The sequence below is a fragment of the Pollachius pollachius genome (genome assembly GCF_949987615.1).
Source record: "Pollachius pollachius genome assembly, chromosome: 12".
Taxonomy (NCBI): domain Eukaryota; kingdom Metazoa; phylum Chordata; class Actinopteri; order Gadiformes; family Gadidae; genus Pollachius; species Pollachius pollachius.
In genome coordinates this window covers 18,190,567-18,208,620 of record NC_136945.1, presented here as the reverse complement: position 1 = coordinate 18,208,620, position 18,054 = coordinate 18,190,567, and the positions used below count along the sequence as shown (strand labels likewise).

Sequence of the window (18,054 nt, the reverse complement as noted above, 5' to 3'; positions counted from 1 at the left end):
CGACTTGGAGTTGATATAATAAAGATATTAGGACTAGTATCGCTTCCTGCTCTAACCCTAACCTTTACAACCCTTTATCGATGAGATTGTGTGATGATATTATTGGGGACACGACGCGTGGGACGGGATGATAAGCGTGTCGCAGTCTTTCAACCAGAAACACAGCGCGTCACGATACCGTTATAAACCGGGTCACTCACCTCGACAAACCGAGCCAAATTTGTGACATGTGGATGCGTCTATTTGAACGGCTATAATAATATGATATAATTTCCTCTTGGAGAGGACGGAGTATTGATCGCCGGACGCAAAAACGTCCATCCCATAATATCCCGGCCCGTCCCCTCCTCAAGTCTGAAGGAGGCGCGCTGGTCTGCGGTCTGCAGAGCGCACAGTCGGGTGTCTCCTTGTCGGACCGCTTCATCGAGGCGAAGATATCCGGTCCTTCTGTATCATGAGAACACTGTAGGAGAATGAAACACGGAGCATCTTTTATTCGAGGTAAGCGCCTTCCTCCTCATCACAGCGGCTGTCTCGCAGCAGGCCTACCCAACCCAAGACAGATTCAAACGTGCTGTGAGGCCAGCCATGTCTCGCTTGGAGTCGCCTGGACCATCTATTCGATAGGATCCTGAAACATCTAATACCTTATTATATTCGAGGCTGATTACTTTATTGTGATGTAAGCGAGCATATGTTTTTTTTTATGTAGAACATGTTTTTGTTATTCATTTAATCAGAGCCTCGCTCTGCACCGCCGCTACGCTTACCCTATTATCCCTACCCTTTCCATTCTAACCCTACCCTACCCTACCCTTACCCTATTCTAACCATACTCTTACCCTATTCTAACCCTAAACATACCCTATTCTAACCATACTCTTCCCCTATTCTAACCCATCCCCTTACCCTATTGTAAACCTACCCTACAATACCCTCACCCAGTGGCGGTTCTAGACAAATTGTACTAGTTGGGCCAAGGAGGGGCCAGTGTTTAACCAGAGGGGCCCAAAGAAAAAGGCAAAAAATGATATTTTCAGATTATAAACTTTATTTTGCTTTAAAATCATCAACCATTTAATTTGTACAAGAGTTTATAACTTCACCAGTCTGTATTTTTCTGTCAAACTATCTTAAATTGATAGAGCTTATGCCCTAAATCATCAAAATCATATAAACATTTGTTTTGTGCAAGCGTGCTAGAGAGGTAGGGCCATAAAAACGACTAAATAAAAAATACAGTAAAGGGTACAAATACAGTGTGTCAATGTGAAACTCCAGGGTACAACGAAGTGCAAAACAACAGGCCATTTCCTATTTACCTCCCAAAAGGCTGAGGTTAGAGGGAGGGTTACAGCAATCTTGCACAGTCTACAGCTCAAAGAAAACTTCCCTGTTCTACTGTTTCTTGCCTCATTTCATGATAGCTGCTGTTAGAAGATAAAAAACGTAGGGCCATGCATTACATTTCGTTGCATATCCCTCCCTCCCTACTTAACGCGGGCAGATAGCCTACTACTCTTTACTCAAATGTATTTGTTTTCCCAAAACAGCAGCCAAAACGGATGAAAATATGTGGTTAACATCACAACATTGTGTAGCCTAGACCTAGCAAGGATACCGACATTTAGATACTCGCTTCTGCTTTGATGAGTTTGCTTAGATATGATTAAGTTTCTAAATATATCTAGACCAGTCATTTACAAACTTCATTTCATCAACAGTGTGAGGAACTAGTAATGCGCGATATAAACGATATACGATATAAACGATAAAAAATGGCCTACGATAGAGATTTTAATTCTATCGCTCTATCGCGATAATGCATGTTGATGACGCAAAATACAATGTTTAATTTTTGGTTTGGTGCGGTTCCTTTTCACATTGCAATTTTCGCAACAGTGCCAGAATTCGTCAACAAAACTGCATGTGTGCAAAGAACGTTAAATCATTGGACAAAAAGGTCTGGGGCGGGGTAAAGCGTTAAAGAAAAAGGGGGGGGGGGAAGCACCGGTGAAAATAAACAATCATGGATATCCAGCGTGATATACATTGATCTGCGGACTTGTCCAACTCCTTCTCCCTCATCCTGACTCGGAATGTTTTTAATGCATCGGCATTTTTAAGTTATGTTTTCCAGCATACTTTTTACTTGCTTTTGTCGGACCGTCGGGTGGTGGCTCAACATGGAGCAAAGAGGAGACGGAATGTCTTTTGGATATCGGACCCAAATATCCAAAAGACGTTCCGTCTCCTCTTTGCTCCATGTTGAGCAACGTCTCCGAGACCGCCTCTCCGGCTGGGTCAACCTCCTTTTGATCGATAAAAAATATCACGTAATCGACAAAAAACGTAAAAATCAATGATCGATCATCAATTAATCATGCCCATCCCTAATTGTCAGTACAGTGTCTGTTCCTTATCTAGAAAGACACCCGTTTTTCCTGTTCTCTGCATCTTGGGTGGCATTTAAGAACCAAGGACTTAAACTAAGTGTAGTGCCTTTTAGAATGGTTTGCACTAAAGGAAAGAAACCCAATACTAATTTTATTGTTGTATGATTACAGTGTTTCACAATAAATGTCCTCGAAATGACATACTATATTTCTCTTCTCTTCTTTTTTAAATACATTAAGCAGTTTGGCTTTCCTTAGGTTCTATGTAACCTGTTCTGAATTTGTTCAGATTTTATATCGTGATATATATCGTTATCGCAAGAGGCTGCAATGTATATCGCAATGAGGAGCTACAGTAACACGGTTATGTGCAAGAACAACAAGTCGCCCACGAAACGCAATCGTTTTGCTTACCTTTGACTCTTGCAAGAGGAGAAATCGTGTCTCCTTTCTCTGAGAGCGTCGAGCCCCCATTCCCCGAGGAGAAGCACCGCGGTGTTGGGGTGCGCCCCTCTGATTGACCCGTGTAGAACGTTGCGTCGCATTAGTTCTGTAAAAACAGTAAAATCATAATTGTTTTACTTGGTCAGCATGGGGGGGTCCACAGGGGGGGTCAGAGACATGTCTGCAGCGGCAGGGGTCCCCGTAGGACCCCGTGTAGAACCGCCATTGCCCTCCGCTTACCCAAAACGTCTACACGGAGGCGAGACCCAAACCTCCGGTGAACAATACAATCTAAGTGAATCCTCTATTGTTGTGCGTTCACATCATGGTATGTAGGGGACAACCGGCGACCAGAGCTGGAATGAGCTCTGAGTGGATGTCAGGGGTCTGAGTGGATGTAGAGCTAAGGGCCATGTTTCTAGATTTACCCATATGCCTACCTGACATTTGAATCTTTCAGCAGCCTACAGATAGGTTGTGAATCAGACCTTTACTCTTGACGGGGTGGATCTGATGGTTCCTGAAGGATAGGTCGTCCTGGCCTATCCTCCCAAGGCGTTGAGTGATGAGGTGTGCCCACGCCTGAACACTCTGTCCTTAAATGGCCGGGATCGTCCAAGCAGCTGAAAGGGTTTAAACCAGTATAGTGTTATACAGCCCAGTGGAGGGTATATTGTAGGGACATGTTTGGGCTCCAAACTTAGAAAAGCTTTGTGATTGCCTCGTAAAAGATGTGTGTGTGTGTGTGTGTGTGTGTGTGTGTGTGTGTGTGTGTGTGTGTGTGTGTGTGTGTGTATGTGTGTGTGCGTGTGCGTCAGAAGGATGCATCGTGATTTTGTTCATTGTCCTATTTCTTTCAGATGGAGAAGGACTGAAGTGTCCATCCCCCACATGTTTGTGAAGATGAGGGTCCCTAAGGGGGAAGCCTTTTCTCTCAGCGGATAGAGGCGTCCAGGTAGAACCGCGCTCCCCGGCCCCCATCACCCGGCCGCCTCCCGTCGCTCCCTGACCCCCAGGGGGTGACGGCCTGTCGTCCCACGCTGCAGGACTCAGGATGCGCTCTCTGAGGAGGGCCGTGCTGCTGGCCTGCTTGGGGTCAGTGATGCTGGTGCTGGCACTGCTTCACTCCTGGCCCACGCGCTCCTACACCACGGTGGACGTGTCCCAGCGCCCGGGCTCCGACAAGCACCTGGAGGACCGCCTCCCCGACGCCGACCCCCGGTCCGGGGACATCCCCTACCGCGTGAGGGAGGGCGTCGCCAGGTGAGCGTCCTTCTGCTCTGGGGCCGGGACGGGACACACGCCCACGTTGAAACTGTAGCCACTGGTTTACAGTGTCTAAAGGATCAACGTGGGGCTGGGTCCTGACTCCAGGACCCAGCCCCACGTCGATCCTTTAGTCTCTGATGTCCTCTGGTGTGTGTCTCTGATGTCCTCTGGCCTATGTCTCTGTGTGTCTCTGATGTCCTCTCTGTGTCTCTGATGTCCTCTGGGCTATGTCTCTGTGTGTCTCTGATGTCCTCTCTGTGTCTCTGATGTCCTCTGGGCTATGTCTCTGTGTGTCTCTGATGTCCTCTCTGTGTCTCTGATGTCCTCTGGGCTATGTCTCTGTGTGTCTCTGATGTCCTCTCTGTGTCTCTGATGTCCTCTGGGCTATGTCTCTGTGTGTCTCTGATGTCCTCTCTGTGTCTCTGATGTCCTCTGGGCTATGTCTCTGTGTGTCTCTGATGTCCTCTCTGTGTCTCTGATGTCCTCCCGTCTGTGGCTCTGGGTGTTGCAGCCTGTTGGCCCGTAACGGCTGTGTCTGCGAGGGCAAGAGCGCCGCCGTCAACCTGCCCTTCTCCCAGCTGCTGTTCCCGCGGGTCTCGGCCTCGGCGCTGCACACCGCCTTCCAGGCCTCGGAGCTGGAGGACCTGAAGGAGAGGCGGGCCAAGGAGTACCACAGCTTCCAGACGAGGTCCGTCCCGGCACTGCCCCTTAGGGTCATCACGACCGGCTCACTGGACGTGAACCTGCTCACTAACCGGGATCTGACCAGAGAGACAGAGCATTGGACATAAATATGCAAATCTAACAACATCACATTGCTTGATTCATTTCTTTTTTAATGCTTCCGCTAATGCAAAATTATCTGGATACGGCTTCCATAGCAACGCTCTGATGTTTGGCCATCTGCCAAACATCAATTAAATGCGCTGAATCCCCTAACAGAACGGAGTGTTCTCTTCATCAAAACAGTGCACTAAATAAAAAGGTCATATTCTTAAAAACGTTAGTGGTTTGAACCTCCATCGAGCGAACACTAAACACATCCATCCTGTCTCTGCTCTTCCATGAGGAGCTCAGGACTGGATTTAACCTGAATGAGCCAAAGATAGATCCTCTCCTCTGCCCCCCCCCCCCCCAGGTCCCAGAGCCCTGCGGACACTCTTCTGATCGCTGAGGCCAACAGCCCCCTGCAGTACCCCACCCAGGGCGTGTCCGTGAGGCCCCTCAGAACCATCCTCATCCCAGGTAGGCCCAGGTCGGAGCAGGATGTTTGAAATGCCTCCTCAGGGATCAGTGTTACTGCCTCACTCTCACATGCGCCATGCTGGTCAACACTTTGTTTTCTGCTTTTCAGGTTTGGCCTTACATGACATCCATAAAGAAAACTACTCCGTAAGTATGGGTTATTATTGTTTTATATAGTTTGATGATTTCACGTTTTTAACTCTTTATGTAATTTCATTGGCAATTCTGAAACTCTTTTCAATGGCAACACTTCTCTCTTGCAGCTGAACATCACTGCCACCTTGGGAACCCTGAACATGGCTGCTGAGGTCGAGGGGGTAAAGGTCAAAGGGGATGGAGAGATGCACATGACCTTATCCAGTAGTCTTCTCCCCAGCCTGAATCGTCAGCTGCAGTTTGTGAGCTATACTAACACCCAGTTCCACCCCAGCACAGCCGACACCGGTGAGCACGCTGCTCTTCACCATCTGGATGTTTTCATATTCAGTGTTTTTTTTTAAAGATATTAGGTTGTTAAAATGTGTTCTTTTAATTTGTGTTGTTGCAGTGCAACTTCAAACAGAAGGACATCAAGCTGTCTTCATTATCAAGATCGGTCATGGAGCTACACCCAAACTTTACAACACAGGCCCTAAAGGAGGTAATGAGTGTGGTTGCAAAGATCGCTATGCTATTTTTATCATGTGTCTGCTTATTATTATTAGTAGTGTGGTTGCTAAGCTAGCCAATCTATTTTGATCATGTGTCCGATTACTCCAAAAAGCAAAGGACCTCTTCAGCGACAGGAGGCGACATAACTCACAAAAATCTATCTAAAATGATCAGCCCCATTGTTCGATCAATCGTGAGTTTGCTTCAAAGCGGCACAAGGTCTTGAAACTCTGCGTGCTCACTCATTAGCCTCGCTGGCATTATCATGTCAGCGGGCTCGCAGAAGTTGTTTGTGAGTTCCAAGTTCTGTGGTATTAACCTTGTGGTCCTCTTTCCTCCTGATAGAATACAACATCAGCGCCCTTGTCACCATAGCCACCAAAACCTTCCTGCGCTACGATAAGCTCCAGGACCTCATCGACAGCGTGAGAAAATACTACCCTACCGTTACCATAGTGATCGCTGACGACAGCGAACACCCCCAAACTGTGTCCGGCCCCTACATCGAACATTACATCATGCCTTTCGGAAAGGTAGGTCGATGCGGAGACCCCCTCAGAAGGTGATCCATGCATAGATCTCATGTGTTACGTGTTATGTGTCATGTATTATGAGCCTGACGTTAGCCTTGTGTGCTTGAAGGGCTGGTTCGCGGGACGAAACCTGGCGGTCTCCCAGGTGACCACCAAGTACGTTCTCTGGGTGGATGACGACTTCATCTTCTCGTCCAGCACCAAGCTGGAGAAGCTGGTGGATGTGTTGGAGCGGACCACTCTGGACCTGGTGAGGAACCCCTCGCTGCTCACACCAGACTGAACCCTTAGGAGGACCAGGGAGGGTTAGGAAAACCGGGGCTCATCCTGCTAGCAATTTGATTGGAGGACAAAGTTAGTAAATCCGCTTAGTTTAATGAAATAATACGATAATAAGGTAAGAAGGTGCAGCTAAAGAATATTCCCTTTGGACATTGTATGGCTGAGTTGATGGTGTAACAGTGATGATGTAATGGTGATGGTGTAATGTTGTGATGGTGATGGTGTAACAGTGGGCTGATGATGGTGTAACGGTGTGATAGTGATGGTGTGATGGTGACGTGCGAACAGTGTTCCAATGACGGTGTCACGGCGGGCTGTGGACTTTCCTCCAGGTGGGCGGGGCGGTGCGCGAGGCGACGGGCTACACCTCCACCTACAGGCAGACCATCTCCATCGAGCCGGGGCAGGAGGAGGGCGATTGCCTGCACATGAGGCGGGGCTTCCACCACGCCATCGCCGGCTTCCCGGGCTGCGTGGTCACCGACGGCGTCATCAACTTCTTCCTGGCCCGCACCGAGAAGGTGCAGCAGGTGGGCTTCGACCCCCGCCTGGCCCGCGTGGCCCACCTGGGTGAGTCCAGATAATGACCCTTAAAGACCCTTGAACGGTGAACCATTACACGGCTCTTGTCAATGCTGCAGAACGCTCCGTTCACTTGCATGGGCATTCCCCACTTCCGGCGGTCAATATTCTTTTGACAATTGACCGTTGCTAAGCATAATTGACCGCTGATTTTTTTTGCCTCTGATTCACGTCTTTCGTATCACTCAGCAAGTAGTCCGGTATCTTATCAACCCCAGCGTATTCGGTTGCTAAGCGACGTCAACGTCTTTGGCAATCTACTTCTCTGCTGATCGTGATCAACACTGCGAATGGTAACGAATTAATTGTAAGAAGCACACTGTGTGAAGTTATTTTTTCGTCTTGGCAAGTAGGCCTTCAGGTCGGGCTTATTTTCCCGATAACGACCGGCGTTCTTTACATTATCCCTTACATATTATACCACCAGGTGTGAGTGTGATTAGCCGCTACAAGCCGTTTTGAAAATCTGCCTCTACTGACATCACAAGTGGACATGTCCACCTAAATGTGTGCTAGATGAACAGTCTACCAGCCTACCCAGTGGACTGTAGCAAACTCTAGCAAACGTCGCTCAGCTATCCTTCATACATCTATGTGGACAAACCCACTTGTGATGTCAGAAGAGGCAGATTTTCCCAACGGTTTGTAACGGCTAATCATACTCACACCTGGTGATATAACATGTCACCTTTAATGCTCCTTAGACGACCCTTACGCTATCTCAGATCCAAAGGACTGGCTGTCCATATACCACCGCGTGTCTAGATGATCTAACATGTCTGAGGGCCGCTATAAGTGCTGGTCTTTGTTCTTTAGACTGTTGCGTTCTTGAAGAAAGTAGTCTAATCTGGATCGCTTTGAACTCACTTTATTTGTTAAAGTATTTTGGTATGGTAACTATGAAGCAAAAGGAGGGGAATTGTATGGACACGCGTGTGAGCGACAAACAGCAGGCCTCTCTACCGAACTCCCTAGTATGGACTGCCGGATGTTTCTGATCTCGTTGGCTTCAGTTCCTGCTTTAGTACCGAGTAGGCGTGGCCTATGTGACGTATTAGTTTCGCCCTCCTCACCTGTCTAAAGGTGTTGCCCTCTATGGCTGGAATAGTCATTGCAGCTTAAAATGTCGGGTCCTGCTTCCTAGTGGCTATGTGTGTTAATTCCAGCTTATGTGTTCGATCCTACTTCCTAGTGGCTATGTATGGTAATTACGGCCTATGTGTTCGATCCTACTTCCTAGTGGCTATGTGTGGGTAGCTTTATGTGTTTAAAATACGTAACAAGACTCATTGTTCCTTTGCTTCTGAACAGAAGTTGTGTGTGCGGTGAGAAGGTTCCACAGTACTCATGTGACTCTGCGTATTCGTTTATTTGAGTGTTTCTCTTCTCCGCAGAGTTCTTCATCGACGGCCTGGGCTCGCTCCATGTGGGCTCCTGTGACGACGTCATCGTCAACCACGCCACCAAGATCAAGCTCCCCTGGGTCGGCCAATCAGAGAGCGACAAGACGTACGCCAAGTTCCGCTACCCCCCGGCCTCTTCGGACGCCGCCCACACCAAGAACGGCCTGCTGTTCTTCAAGAACCGGCTCCAGTGCATGACGCACAACTAGTCCCTCCTCCACCTCGACCATGCCCGGCCTCCTCCACCTTTCACCTCCTCCGACTTGGCCACGCCCTCCTCCACCTTGACCACGCCCTCCTCAACCTTGACCACGCCCTCCCCGCCTTGACCACGCCCTCCTCCACATCGACCACGCCCTCCTCAACCTTGACCACGCCCTCCCCCACCTTGACCACGCCCTCCTCCACCTTAACCACGCTCCCCACATTGACCACACCCCCCGCCTTGACCACGCCCTCCTCCACCGCGGCCACACCCTCCTCCACCTCGGCCACGCCCTTCCTCCACCTCGGCCACGCCCTTCCTCCACCTCGGCCACGCCCTTCCTCCTCACTTCAGTATCCATGAAGAAACGCAATCAGAACCCAGAGGAGCTGAGGGCGAGTGGACCGGGACGCTGCGTCCAGACAAGGGCCTTTTTAAAACACAAAGGAGAAAGAGAGTGAATCATGTTCTCCCTTCTCTTCAAGTTGCACCAAGACAGAGCGACGTGACTGAAGCAGGTGAAGCGACGCTAGGAACGGAGACTTCACTCTTCATGAAAAGGACCACAGACGTCTCCAATGAAGTGAGCACCCCACCCACTGAGGAAACCTGCGTTCAGGAGCCGGCCTCTGGTCCGATCGTCTGCTCCAGTCCCCTTGTCCCCTTGTCCCCTGGTATCTGTCCCCTGGCCCCTGACCGGACCTGCCAAACCTAGACTGACGAGGTGTATTGCTGTCATCATGATTCTGATGTTTATCAATCTCAGTGTTATGGTTCTGCTGCCTATGAGTCAGAAGCTTCTGCCATCACCCTCTGCTGCCACACCCCCTCCTCCTCCTCCTCCTCCTCCTCCTCCTCCGTCCCAAAGCCACTCACACATACAGCACTGAGGACAGTTTCTGGTGGACCAGGTCTCCGTTCCTGGTTCTGAAGCCCTGTCCCGGTGTCTCATCCTTCGTCTCTCTACGGGTTCTTCAACGGGCGTCTATGAAGAGGAGGGCTTCTGTCTGAGGTGAAGCAGCCACTGGTCTGGGATCAGCCTGGGTAGGAGAAATGTGGCTCTACCTAGTGCTCATAATACTCAATAACCCTAACCTCAGTTTAAAAAGCAAGAAAGATAATGTATTTCAATATACACTGGGCGGCCTTATGGATATGAATGACAGTGTTACGAATGAGGGTGTTAAAGGGTTTTGAATGACATTGTTATGAATGAGTGTGTAAGAGGGTTTTGATGACAGTGTTATAAGTGAGTGAGGCGAAGGGTTTTGAATGACAGTGTGATGAATAAGTGTGTTAAAGGGTTTTAAATGACAGGGTTATGAATGAGTGTGTTAAAGTGTTTTGAATGACAGTGTTATGAATGAGTGTGTTAAAGGGTTTTAAATGACAGGGTTATGAACGAGTGTGTTAAAGGGTTTTGAATGACAGTGTTATGAATGAGTGTGTTAAAGGGTTTTGAATGACAGTGTTTTGAATGAGTGAGTGAAAAGGTTTCCAGAGAGTCATTGTGGAGTGTGTGTGTGTGTGCCAATAAACCGGTTTATTGCAGACTTTGAAGGATGATGGTAGATTGAGCAGGTGACCCATGCTGCCTTGTCAGGGATCCCTGTGTGTGTGGTGATGGCTGGTTCAACCTGTTGTGCATTGATTGCTCAGTACACAATAGGTGTGCAGCCTCAACCAGCCCAGTCATCAACCACACACTCCAGTCAGCTTTAGGGGAGGGCCAACCCTAACTCTAGAGAGAGACGTTTCAAAAACACCATCAAGTTATGCCTTTGTAAAGTTTTATGTTCTAATGTACAAACGTTTGATGAAACTATTATTTCAGCTTAATCCGACATTTGATTTTGAGGACATGTATTTTGCCTGCTTCCCCCTCTAATCAATAATAAAAAGTGTTGCCTGAGACCGTCCTCACATTGTGAATGCTATTTATTGAAGTGTTTGTCATATTAAAATCTCTTGCATTGAGTCCAATTGTTTGGTGGCAACTTATTGATTTAGTATTGTGACCGCAGAGCGGAGGTCTTTAATGTGGTGAATGGATTTTAGCCCTTGAATGCATTATGTCACAAACGTATTTCCATACGAATATATTTATATAGTAATAATCATATTCATATTATTTATAATACAAATCTTCCATTTTGTAGACCTAGGTATGTGTACAATTTGAGCTAGTGTGCTACGAGTTGTTTTCACGCAAAATATATTCATTATAAAATGTCGACACTAGAGGTCGCTACAGTCAAGCGAATGAAGACGCGTCTGCTGATGTCTCGTTTAATTTGCTACTCTTCCTCATTGTGCCATCGTCCATCACACGACAGGCCCCACACAACACTCCGCTTACCCCAGATCCTCAAACACTCATCTCCTGACCTCCCCAGGTACAGAGAGACGACATCCAGGAGGAATGTCGTTCCCCTGGTCAGAATTAAAATCTGTGATTTCTCTTTTTTTCTTCTTCTGCCCAAACAATATCTCTGTTTTGTCGCAAACCTTCTGATGGAGAATAAAGAGGTTTAGTCCATACTCATATGACACTTTTTTTTATTTCCTTGTTTAGTTTTATAAGAAGAAGAAGAAAATAATAAGTCATGAAACACGCTTGTTGCCGGGATCCCAAGGAACAGTATTTACATCAGAGGACGGTGAAGACGCTCCCCTCCCCCACTGGGCTCCAGCCCGTCATGGGGGCCCAGTGGTCTCTGGAGCTACTGGCTCAACTGGTTCCTCCCAGGAGGAGTGCTGCTCCGTTCAGACGCAGTGGGGCGTGTGACCGAACACGCCGGCTGGGACGAAGGTCCGGGACCTCTTCGGCAGGTTGGCTCATTAGGGTGGGGGCGTTAGGGAGGGTGGGTTGGGGCACCGCCCGACGGCGAAGGGGGGGAGGCGGCCGGAGGAGCAGAAGAGCAGATGAGCCGATACACATCGTGTCACTGCACTCGCTGAATAAAACATAGCGGTGTAAATGTTGCATGGTCCCTCGTCACAGAATATGAAGTACAGGAAGACATCGGTCGTCACTTTGAAAGAAGACTGGATTATACATAGACCTGGAGTCTCAGGGGTTGTGCGTGTGTGTGCGTGTGTGTGCGTGTGTGTAGGACACATGATCGTAGGTAGAGGGGTAACACGCCCGTAGTGGAACAGTCCGTATGGAGGAGAAGAGGGGGACAGGAGGAGACCCGGGACAGACGGAGGGTTCCTGGGAGCAGAACGTCCCCACGTCTCCATCACGATGGATTCACAGGCCACCGGGCCACGCTATGGGTCGCTCTCGGTCAGCTGACCGAGGCCGGGCTGGTGAGGCTCTGCAGGGAGCTCCTCAGACTCTGGGGTCTCTGAGCTGCAGCGCAGGGCCTGGAGACACAGAAACACACCGTGATGTCACAGAGACTCATCATGATGTCACAGAAACACACATCATTATCAAATCCAACAAGTAAGCTGTTGGAGTATTTATTAAAGGACACCTCTTGACAGCGAAGTATTTGACGTAACTTTGAGCATGATCATGGGCGATACAGCGATTTACCAAGCATTTTCCCTAAGCCAATGGGTGTGCATCATTCTTCGAGGGAACCTCCCCATCATGGCCAGAAACAACAAAGAAAACCAGAGGAGGGGCAGGAACATCGCGGAGGTTTAGGATTGGCCGTGGCTGAAGTCTGCAAGGTGGTGAAGACGTTCCTTCACCTCCTCATCAAGCTGGGTCTTCTGCTATGGTATGATCGGAGCGCCCCCTGGCTTCAGCAGTCCCCCATGCACCCCTGGAGCTCCTCCCAGGCCCAGTACCTGCATGTTGCGCTGGATCAGGGGTGGCCCGCCGTTAGAGACCCCGGGTCCGGAGCTCCTCTCTGGGCAGAGGGCGGACCTCTGAGGGACGGAGAGCGGATGTCTGGACGGACGCTCTGATGAACCCTGAGGAAGCAGACAGACAGATACGCAGACAGACAGACAGACAGGGCAGACAGAAACACAGACAGACAGACAGACAGACAGACAGACAGACAGACAGACAGGCAGACAGAGAGAGTCAGACAGACAGGCAGGGAGGCAGGCAGAAACACAGACAGACAGAGAGACAGACACGCAGACAGACAGGGCAGACAGAAACACAGACAGACAGACAGACAGACACGCAGACAAGCAGGTAAACAGGGCAGACAGAAACACAGACAGACACCCAGACAGACAGACAGGCAGACAGACAGACAGACAGAGAGACAGACAGAGCGGCAGACAGAGAGGCAGATAGACAGACATACAGACACGCAGACAGACGGGGGAGATTGTGAGACAGGTATCTGTGGGGGCCAGCAGGCAGCATGGAGAGGGTGCGGGGGCTGACCTTCCTGTGGCCCTCGGCGGCCGGGAGCAGCGAGGGCATGGAGGTGTTGTAGAAGCTGAGGGAGGGCAGGTGGTGGCGGTCCATGGAGGCGGAGGAGTGGGGCCGCAGGCCGGCGGCGGCGGCGCTGGCGTCCGGCGCCCGCATGGCCCGGCCCAGGCTGTTGGACTTGCTCTCCCTCCGCTGGTACTCGATGGGGGACTGCAGCGCTGTGAGGGGGAGGGAGGGGGGAGAGAGGGGAGGTGAGTTCCTCAAACGCCCCGTCTGCTGTAAGGCCCAGCCCCCCCCCCCTCCCCGAGTCCTCCTCTGCCCCTTCACCTGAAAGCTTTAAACGCCGGAGATGTTTGTTGTGTTTAACTCTTGTGTTTTATGTCTTGACAAAGAGTCTCTAGAAAGTAACGCTAGAGAGGATCTAGAAAGTCCCCAGAAGATCCTGGTCCTGTTCCTCCAGACCAGGACCACCAGGTCTCCAGAAGACCTCCCGGTCCCAATCCTCCCGACCTGGGCCACAAGGTCTCTGGAAGACCCTCCTTGCCCTGTTCCTCCAGACCAGGACCAGGGCCACAAGGACTCTGGAAGACCCTCCTGTTCCCGTTCCTCCAGACCAGGACCAGGGCCACAAGGTCTCTGGAAGACCCTCCTGTTCCCGTTCCTCCAGACCAGGCGCTCACCGTTGAGGAAGTTCCTCTGGGACTCCAGGATCTGGCCCACGTCGCTGAGCCAGGCCTGCTGCTTCTCTCTGGACGCCGCCTGCATGACGTAGCGGACCAGGCTGCCGTCGGGGCGCCGTGCCGTCAGAACCAGCACCCGGGGGTCCCGCTCCACGGCGCCGCCCCCGGACACGCCCCCTGACCCGGGCCGCTCCACGCCCAGGCAGCTGACCTGCAGCACAGCGTTAAAACTTTATTTAAAAACCCTCCGTCAGTGGAACACCAACTCCCGCTTCTGCAAAAGACTCAAGACTTGCTTGTTCAGAGTTCACCAGGACATAGCTTCTCGCCTTACCCCCCGCACCCCTCTTACGGTCTTATTGTTTGTTGATCACGACCTGGCACTTAAAAATGTCACTTAGAATTGTGTAGCGTCTTATCCTAGCTATCTTTGTTGTGTACAGGGAATGGGTTCACCTAGTGATTGTAAGTGCTTGGCACTAGGTTCCATGAACATCCTTACTGAACCGACAGCCATATAGTGTTGCTTCTCTTCTTCTGACAAATTTACTTATTGTAAGTCGCTTTGGATAAAAGCGTCTGCTAAATGCCCTGAACGTAAACTGTTGCTCCCACCGATGGCTTATCCTCTCCCTACTACTACTATACTACTGTAATATCCCACAACGCGGCGTTCAACACACTCAACTCTACAGAACCCATACACCACAATATGCAACACATGCTTCGAAGGCCAACATGAAGCGACCGGTCACAAAGGAAAGGCACCTTGATGCTGCTCTTAAACGTGTACCCGGGCAGAGAGAAGCCCTTCTTCTTGTCGATTGGCTCGCTGAAGATGACCAGCTGCTCAAACAGGAAGACCCGCCTCTCCCGGCCCCTGGACAGGATGTTGTTCTCCTGCTCGCTGACGGAGAAGGTGTCCTGCTGCAGCAGCTTCCCCTGGGCAGTGATCTTGCCCTGGAACAGAGGAGCTGTGGTTCAGTCTCAGATCACTTGAGGCCCCGAGGTTCAGTGGGCAGCAGCAGGAGGGAGGAGTTCACCTGGAAGCCTTGCAGACGGCCCACGTTCATCATGTCGTTACAACGCTTTGGAACGAAGCACATCACCTCCACCGCTTTCTGGAACCAGAGACACGGGTTAGACTTGGAGATAGACCTGGGATAGACCTGGAGATAGACCTGAGATAGACCTGGGATAGACCTGGGATAGACCTGGAGATATACCTGGAGATAGACCTGGAGATAGACCTGGAGATAGACCTGGAGATAGACCTGAGATAGACCTGAGATAGACCTGGGATAGACCTGGGATAGACCTGGAGATAGACCTGATATAGACCTGGGGAGAGACCTGGAGATAGACCTGGGATAGACCTGGAGATAGACCTGGAGATAGACCTGGGATAGACCTGGAGATAGACCTGGAGATAGACCTGGAGATAGACCTGGAGATAGACCTGGGATAGACCTGACATAGACTTGAGAGGAACTAGACAGAAACGTCTCAATAAAGGTGGATGTGAAAGTTGATATGGAGCTTAAGGTGAATGTGAAAGTGTCTATAAAAGGTGGAGGTGGATGTGAAGGTGTCTATAAAAGGTGGAGGTGGAGGTGAGGGTGTCTATGCAGGTGGCTGTGAAGGTAGCTGGGAAGATGGATGTGAGGGGGATGTGGAGGTGAAGGTGGAGGTGTCTGATGACCCAGGCCAGCCTGCTGTATGAGGACCAGATGGGCAGCAGAGCTCCACAATGACAGGATGCGGGCAGGGCAGGTCTCACCTCCAGCTCCACCACGTCCCTTCCTGCCTTGGTGCAGTACTTCAGGAGGTCCTGCAGAACGACACACACACTAGCTCAGCAGGGGGCACATAGCTGCTGCTGACTATCATGCCAGGGTTACCATGGATACTGACATTCACAGTCCCACCCACACACATGCGTGCGCGCGTGCACACACACACACACACAAATACATACAGACACCCTCACTCGCACACACACACACACCCTCACTCGCACACAAATACACACACACACACACACACACACACACACACACGCAAGTACTTGACAGCGGTATTGATATGGTGACGCGTCACGCTGAGCTCCACATACTTTGAGCAGCAGCTGGTACTTCATGATCCTCTGCACCGGTTTGATGAGCAGGTCGTTGAGCTGCAGCCTGTGGCCCAGCCGCAACCGAATGTCCTGGAACAGGGAGCCGGCACGGTCACACACCCAGAGGAGGATCCCACACACCCAGAGGAGGCTCCCACACACCCAGAGGAGACTCACACACACACCCAGAGGAGACTCACACACACACCCAGAGGAGACTCACACACACCCAGAGGAGGCTCACACACACCCAGAAGAGGCTCTCACACACCCAGAGGAGACTCACACACACCCAGAGGAGGCTCACACACACACCCAGAGGAGACTCACACACACCCAGAGGAGACTCACACACACCCAGAGGAGGCTCTCACACACCCAGAAGAGGCTCTCACACACCCAGAGGAGACTCACACACACCCAGAGGAGGCTCTCATACCCGAGAAGGCTCTCATACCCAGAGGAGGCTCTCATACCCAGAGGAGGCTCTCACACCCAGAGGAGGCTCTCTCACACCCAGAGGAGGCTAAAGGGGAACAACGGTGAAGGGTGTGGAGGTGCTTCCTGCTCACCTCAAAGTAGGTCTCGATGTACTCTGACACGATGTGCTCCGACTTGGGCTTGTTCTGGCAGTACACCACGTACATGTGGAGCCGTCTCTCCTGGGATAGAGCGGGAGATAAGAGATAAGTCATGGGACTTTTGTCAAGGTGTAAATGTCAGGTGTGTCCATGTGGGACAGACAGACTAATAATTCATTCTCTCTCTCTCTCTCTCTCTCTCTCTCTCTCTCTCTCTCTCTCTCTCTCTCTCTCTCTCTCTCTCTCTCTCTCTCTCTCTCTCTCTCTCTCTCTCTCTCTCTCTCTCTCTCTCTCTCTCTCTCTCTCTCTCTCTCTCTCTCTCTCTCTCTCTCTCTCTCTCTCTCTCAGAGAGCCCGCCCTCCGCCCAGAGAGAGCGTCTCCCCCCAGAGAGTGTCTCCCCCCCAGAGAGAGTGTCTCCCCCTAAAGAGAGTGTCTCCCCCCAGAGAGAGTGTGTCTCCCCCCCAGAGAGTGTCTCCCCCTAAAGAGGGAGTGTCTCCCCCCCAGAGAGTGTCTCCCCCTAAAGAGGGAGTGTCTCCCCCCAAAAGAGAGTGTCTCCCCCCAAAAGAGAGTGTCTCCCCCCAAAAGAGAGTGTCTCCCCCAGACAAAATGTCACCCCCCAGAGAGAGTGTCTCCCGCCAGAGAGAGAGCGTCTCCCCCCAGAGAGAGCGTCTCCCCCCAGAGAGAGCGTCTCCCCCCTAGAAAGAGTCTCCCCCCCAGAGAGGGGGCTCACAGCGGGTGGCTCACATGTTTGATGAACAGGTTGGCCAGCCGCTCCGGGTCATCGTAGCATTTCTCCAACTCCCCCAGAAGGTAGCTGTGGGACACACACAGCCACCAGTCAACACACACACACTCCAGGTAAAACACACTCTGTTGGTTAGAAAGGGTGAGACGCGGTGTGGAGACTCACTCCTTGTGCCAGTCGTAGATCTGGTGGATGTTCCCAAACACTATCTTGTCCTTCCCCTTCAGGTCCTCGGGAACCCCCTGGGTGGCCATGGTGCCGATGTAGCCCTATACACACACACACACACACACACACACACACACACACACAGGATTACTTTCCAAGACAAGATTCACGAGTGCTCGTCCATCCCTGAATGTGGAGCTCACCTCTACGATGAGCCTCAGATCTTCCACGTACAACTTCTCTGTGTCCAGGAGCTCTGTCAGCACATAACTGATGTGTAATGTGAAGGAGGGAGGGGGGGGGGGGGAGGGAGAGGGACAAGGGGGGAGGGAGGTATTAGGTGAAACAGTTTGCATGATAACGATGGAACAGTGTGTAATCATCAGTTCATCACACACAA

At 50.8% G+C, this 18,054-nt stretch overlaps 2 protein-coding genes across 3 annotated transcripts in view; one reads left to right on the top strand and one right to left on the bottom strand.

Annotated features, from left to right (window-relative positions):
* The first annotated feature begins 368 nt into the window (after positions 1 to 368).
* On the top strand, positions 369 to 10,921 carry b4galnt1b (beta-1,4-N-acetyl-galactosaminyl transferase 1b). The gene is made up of 11 exons (XM_079747450.1): positions 369 to 501; positions 3,701 to 4,103; positions 4,621 to 4,797; positions 5,248 to 5,354; positions 5,464 to 5,501; positions 5,618 to 5,798; positions 5,902 to 5,994; positions 6,351 to 6,538; positions 6,648 to 6,788; positions 7,153 to 7,390; positions 8,797 to 10,921. Exons 2-11 carry the CDS (start codon positions 3,895 to 3,897, stop codon positions 9,012 to 9,014), a joined length of 1,590 nt encoding a protein of 529 aa, XP_079603576.1. The 5' UTR covers positions 369 to 501; positions 3,701 to 3,894; the 3' UTR covers positions 9,015 to 10,921.
* Positions 10,922 to 11,640: 719 nt separating this feature from the next.
* arhgef25b (Rho guanine nucleotide exchange factor (GEF) 25b) overlaps positions 11,641 to 18,054 on the bottom strand; it is a 16,340-nt gene continuing 9,926 nt past the window's right edge. For both annotated transcript variants that reach the window (XM_079748113.1, XM_079748114.1), the window contains exons 5-16: positions 17,858 to 17,924; positions 17,652 to 17,755; positions 17,486 to 17,555; positions 16,733 to 16,822; positions 16,158 to 16,250; positions 15,822 to 15,872; positions 15,085 to 15,162; positions 14,810 to 15,001; positions 14,042 to 14,252; positions 13,374 to 13,579; positions 12,818 to 12,943; positions 11,641 to 12,382 (exon numbers count right to left, since the gene is read on the bottom strand). In XM_079748113.1, the coding sequence (XP_079604239.1) occupies positions 12,287 to 12,382; positions 12,818 to 12,943; positions 13,374 to 13,579; positions 14,042 to 14,252; positions 14,810 to 15,001; positions 15,085 to 15,162; positions 15,822 to 15,872; positions 16,158 to 16,250; positions 16,733 to 16,822; positions 17,486 to 17,555; positions 17,652 to 17,755; positions 17,858 to 17,924 (1,384 nt within the window). In that variant the 3' untranslated portion in view covers positions 11,641 to 12,286. The remainder of the gene's footprint in view (positions 12,383 to 12,817; positions 12,944 to 13,373; positions 13,580 to 14,041; positions 14,253 to 14,809; positions 15,002 to 15,084; positions 15,163 to 15,821; positions 15,873 to 16,157; positions 16,251 to 16,732; positions 16,823 to 17,485; positions 17,556 to 17,651; positions 17,756 to 17,857; positions 17,925 to 18,054) is intronic.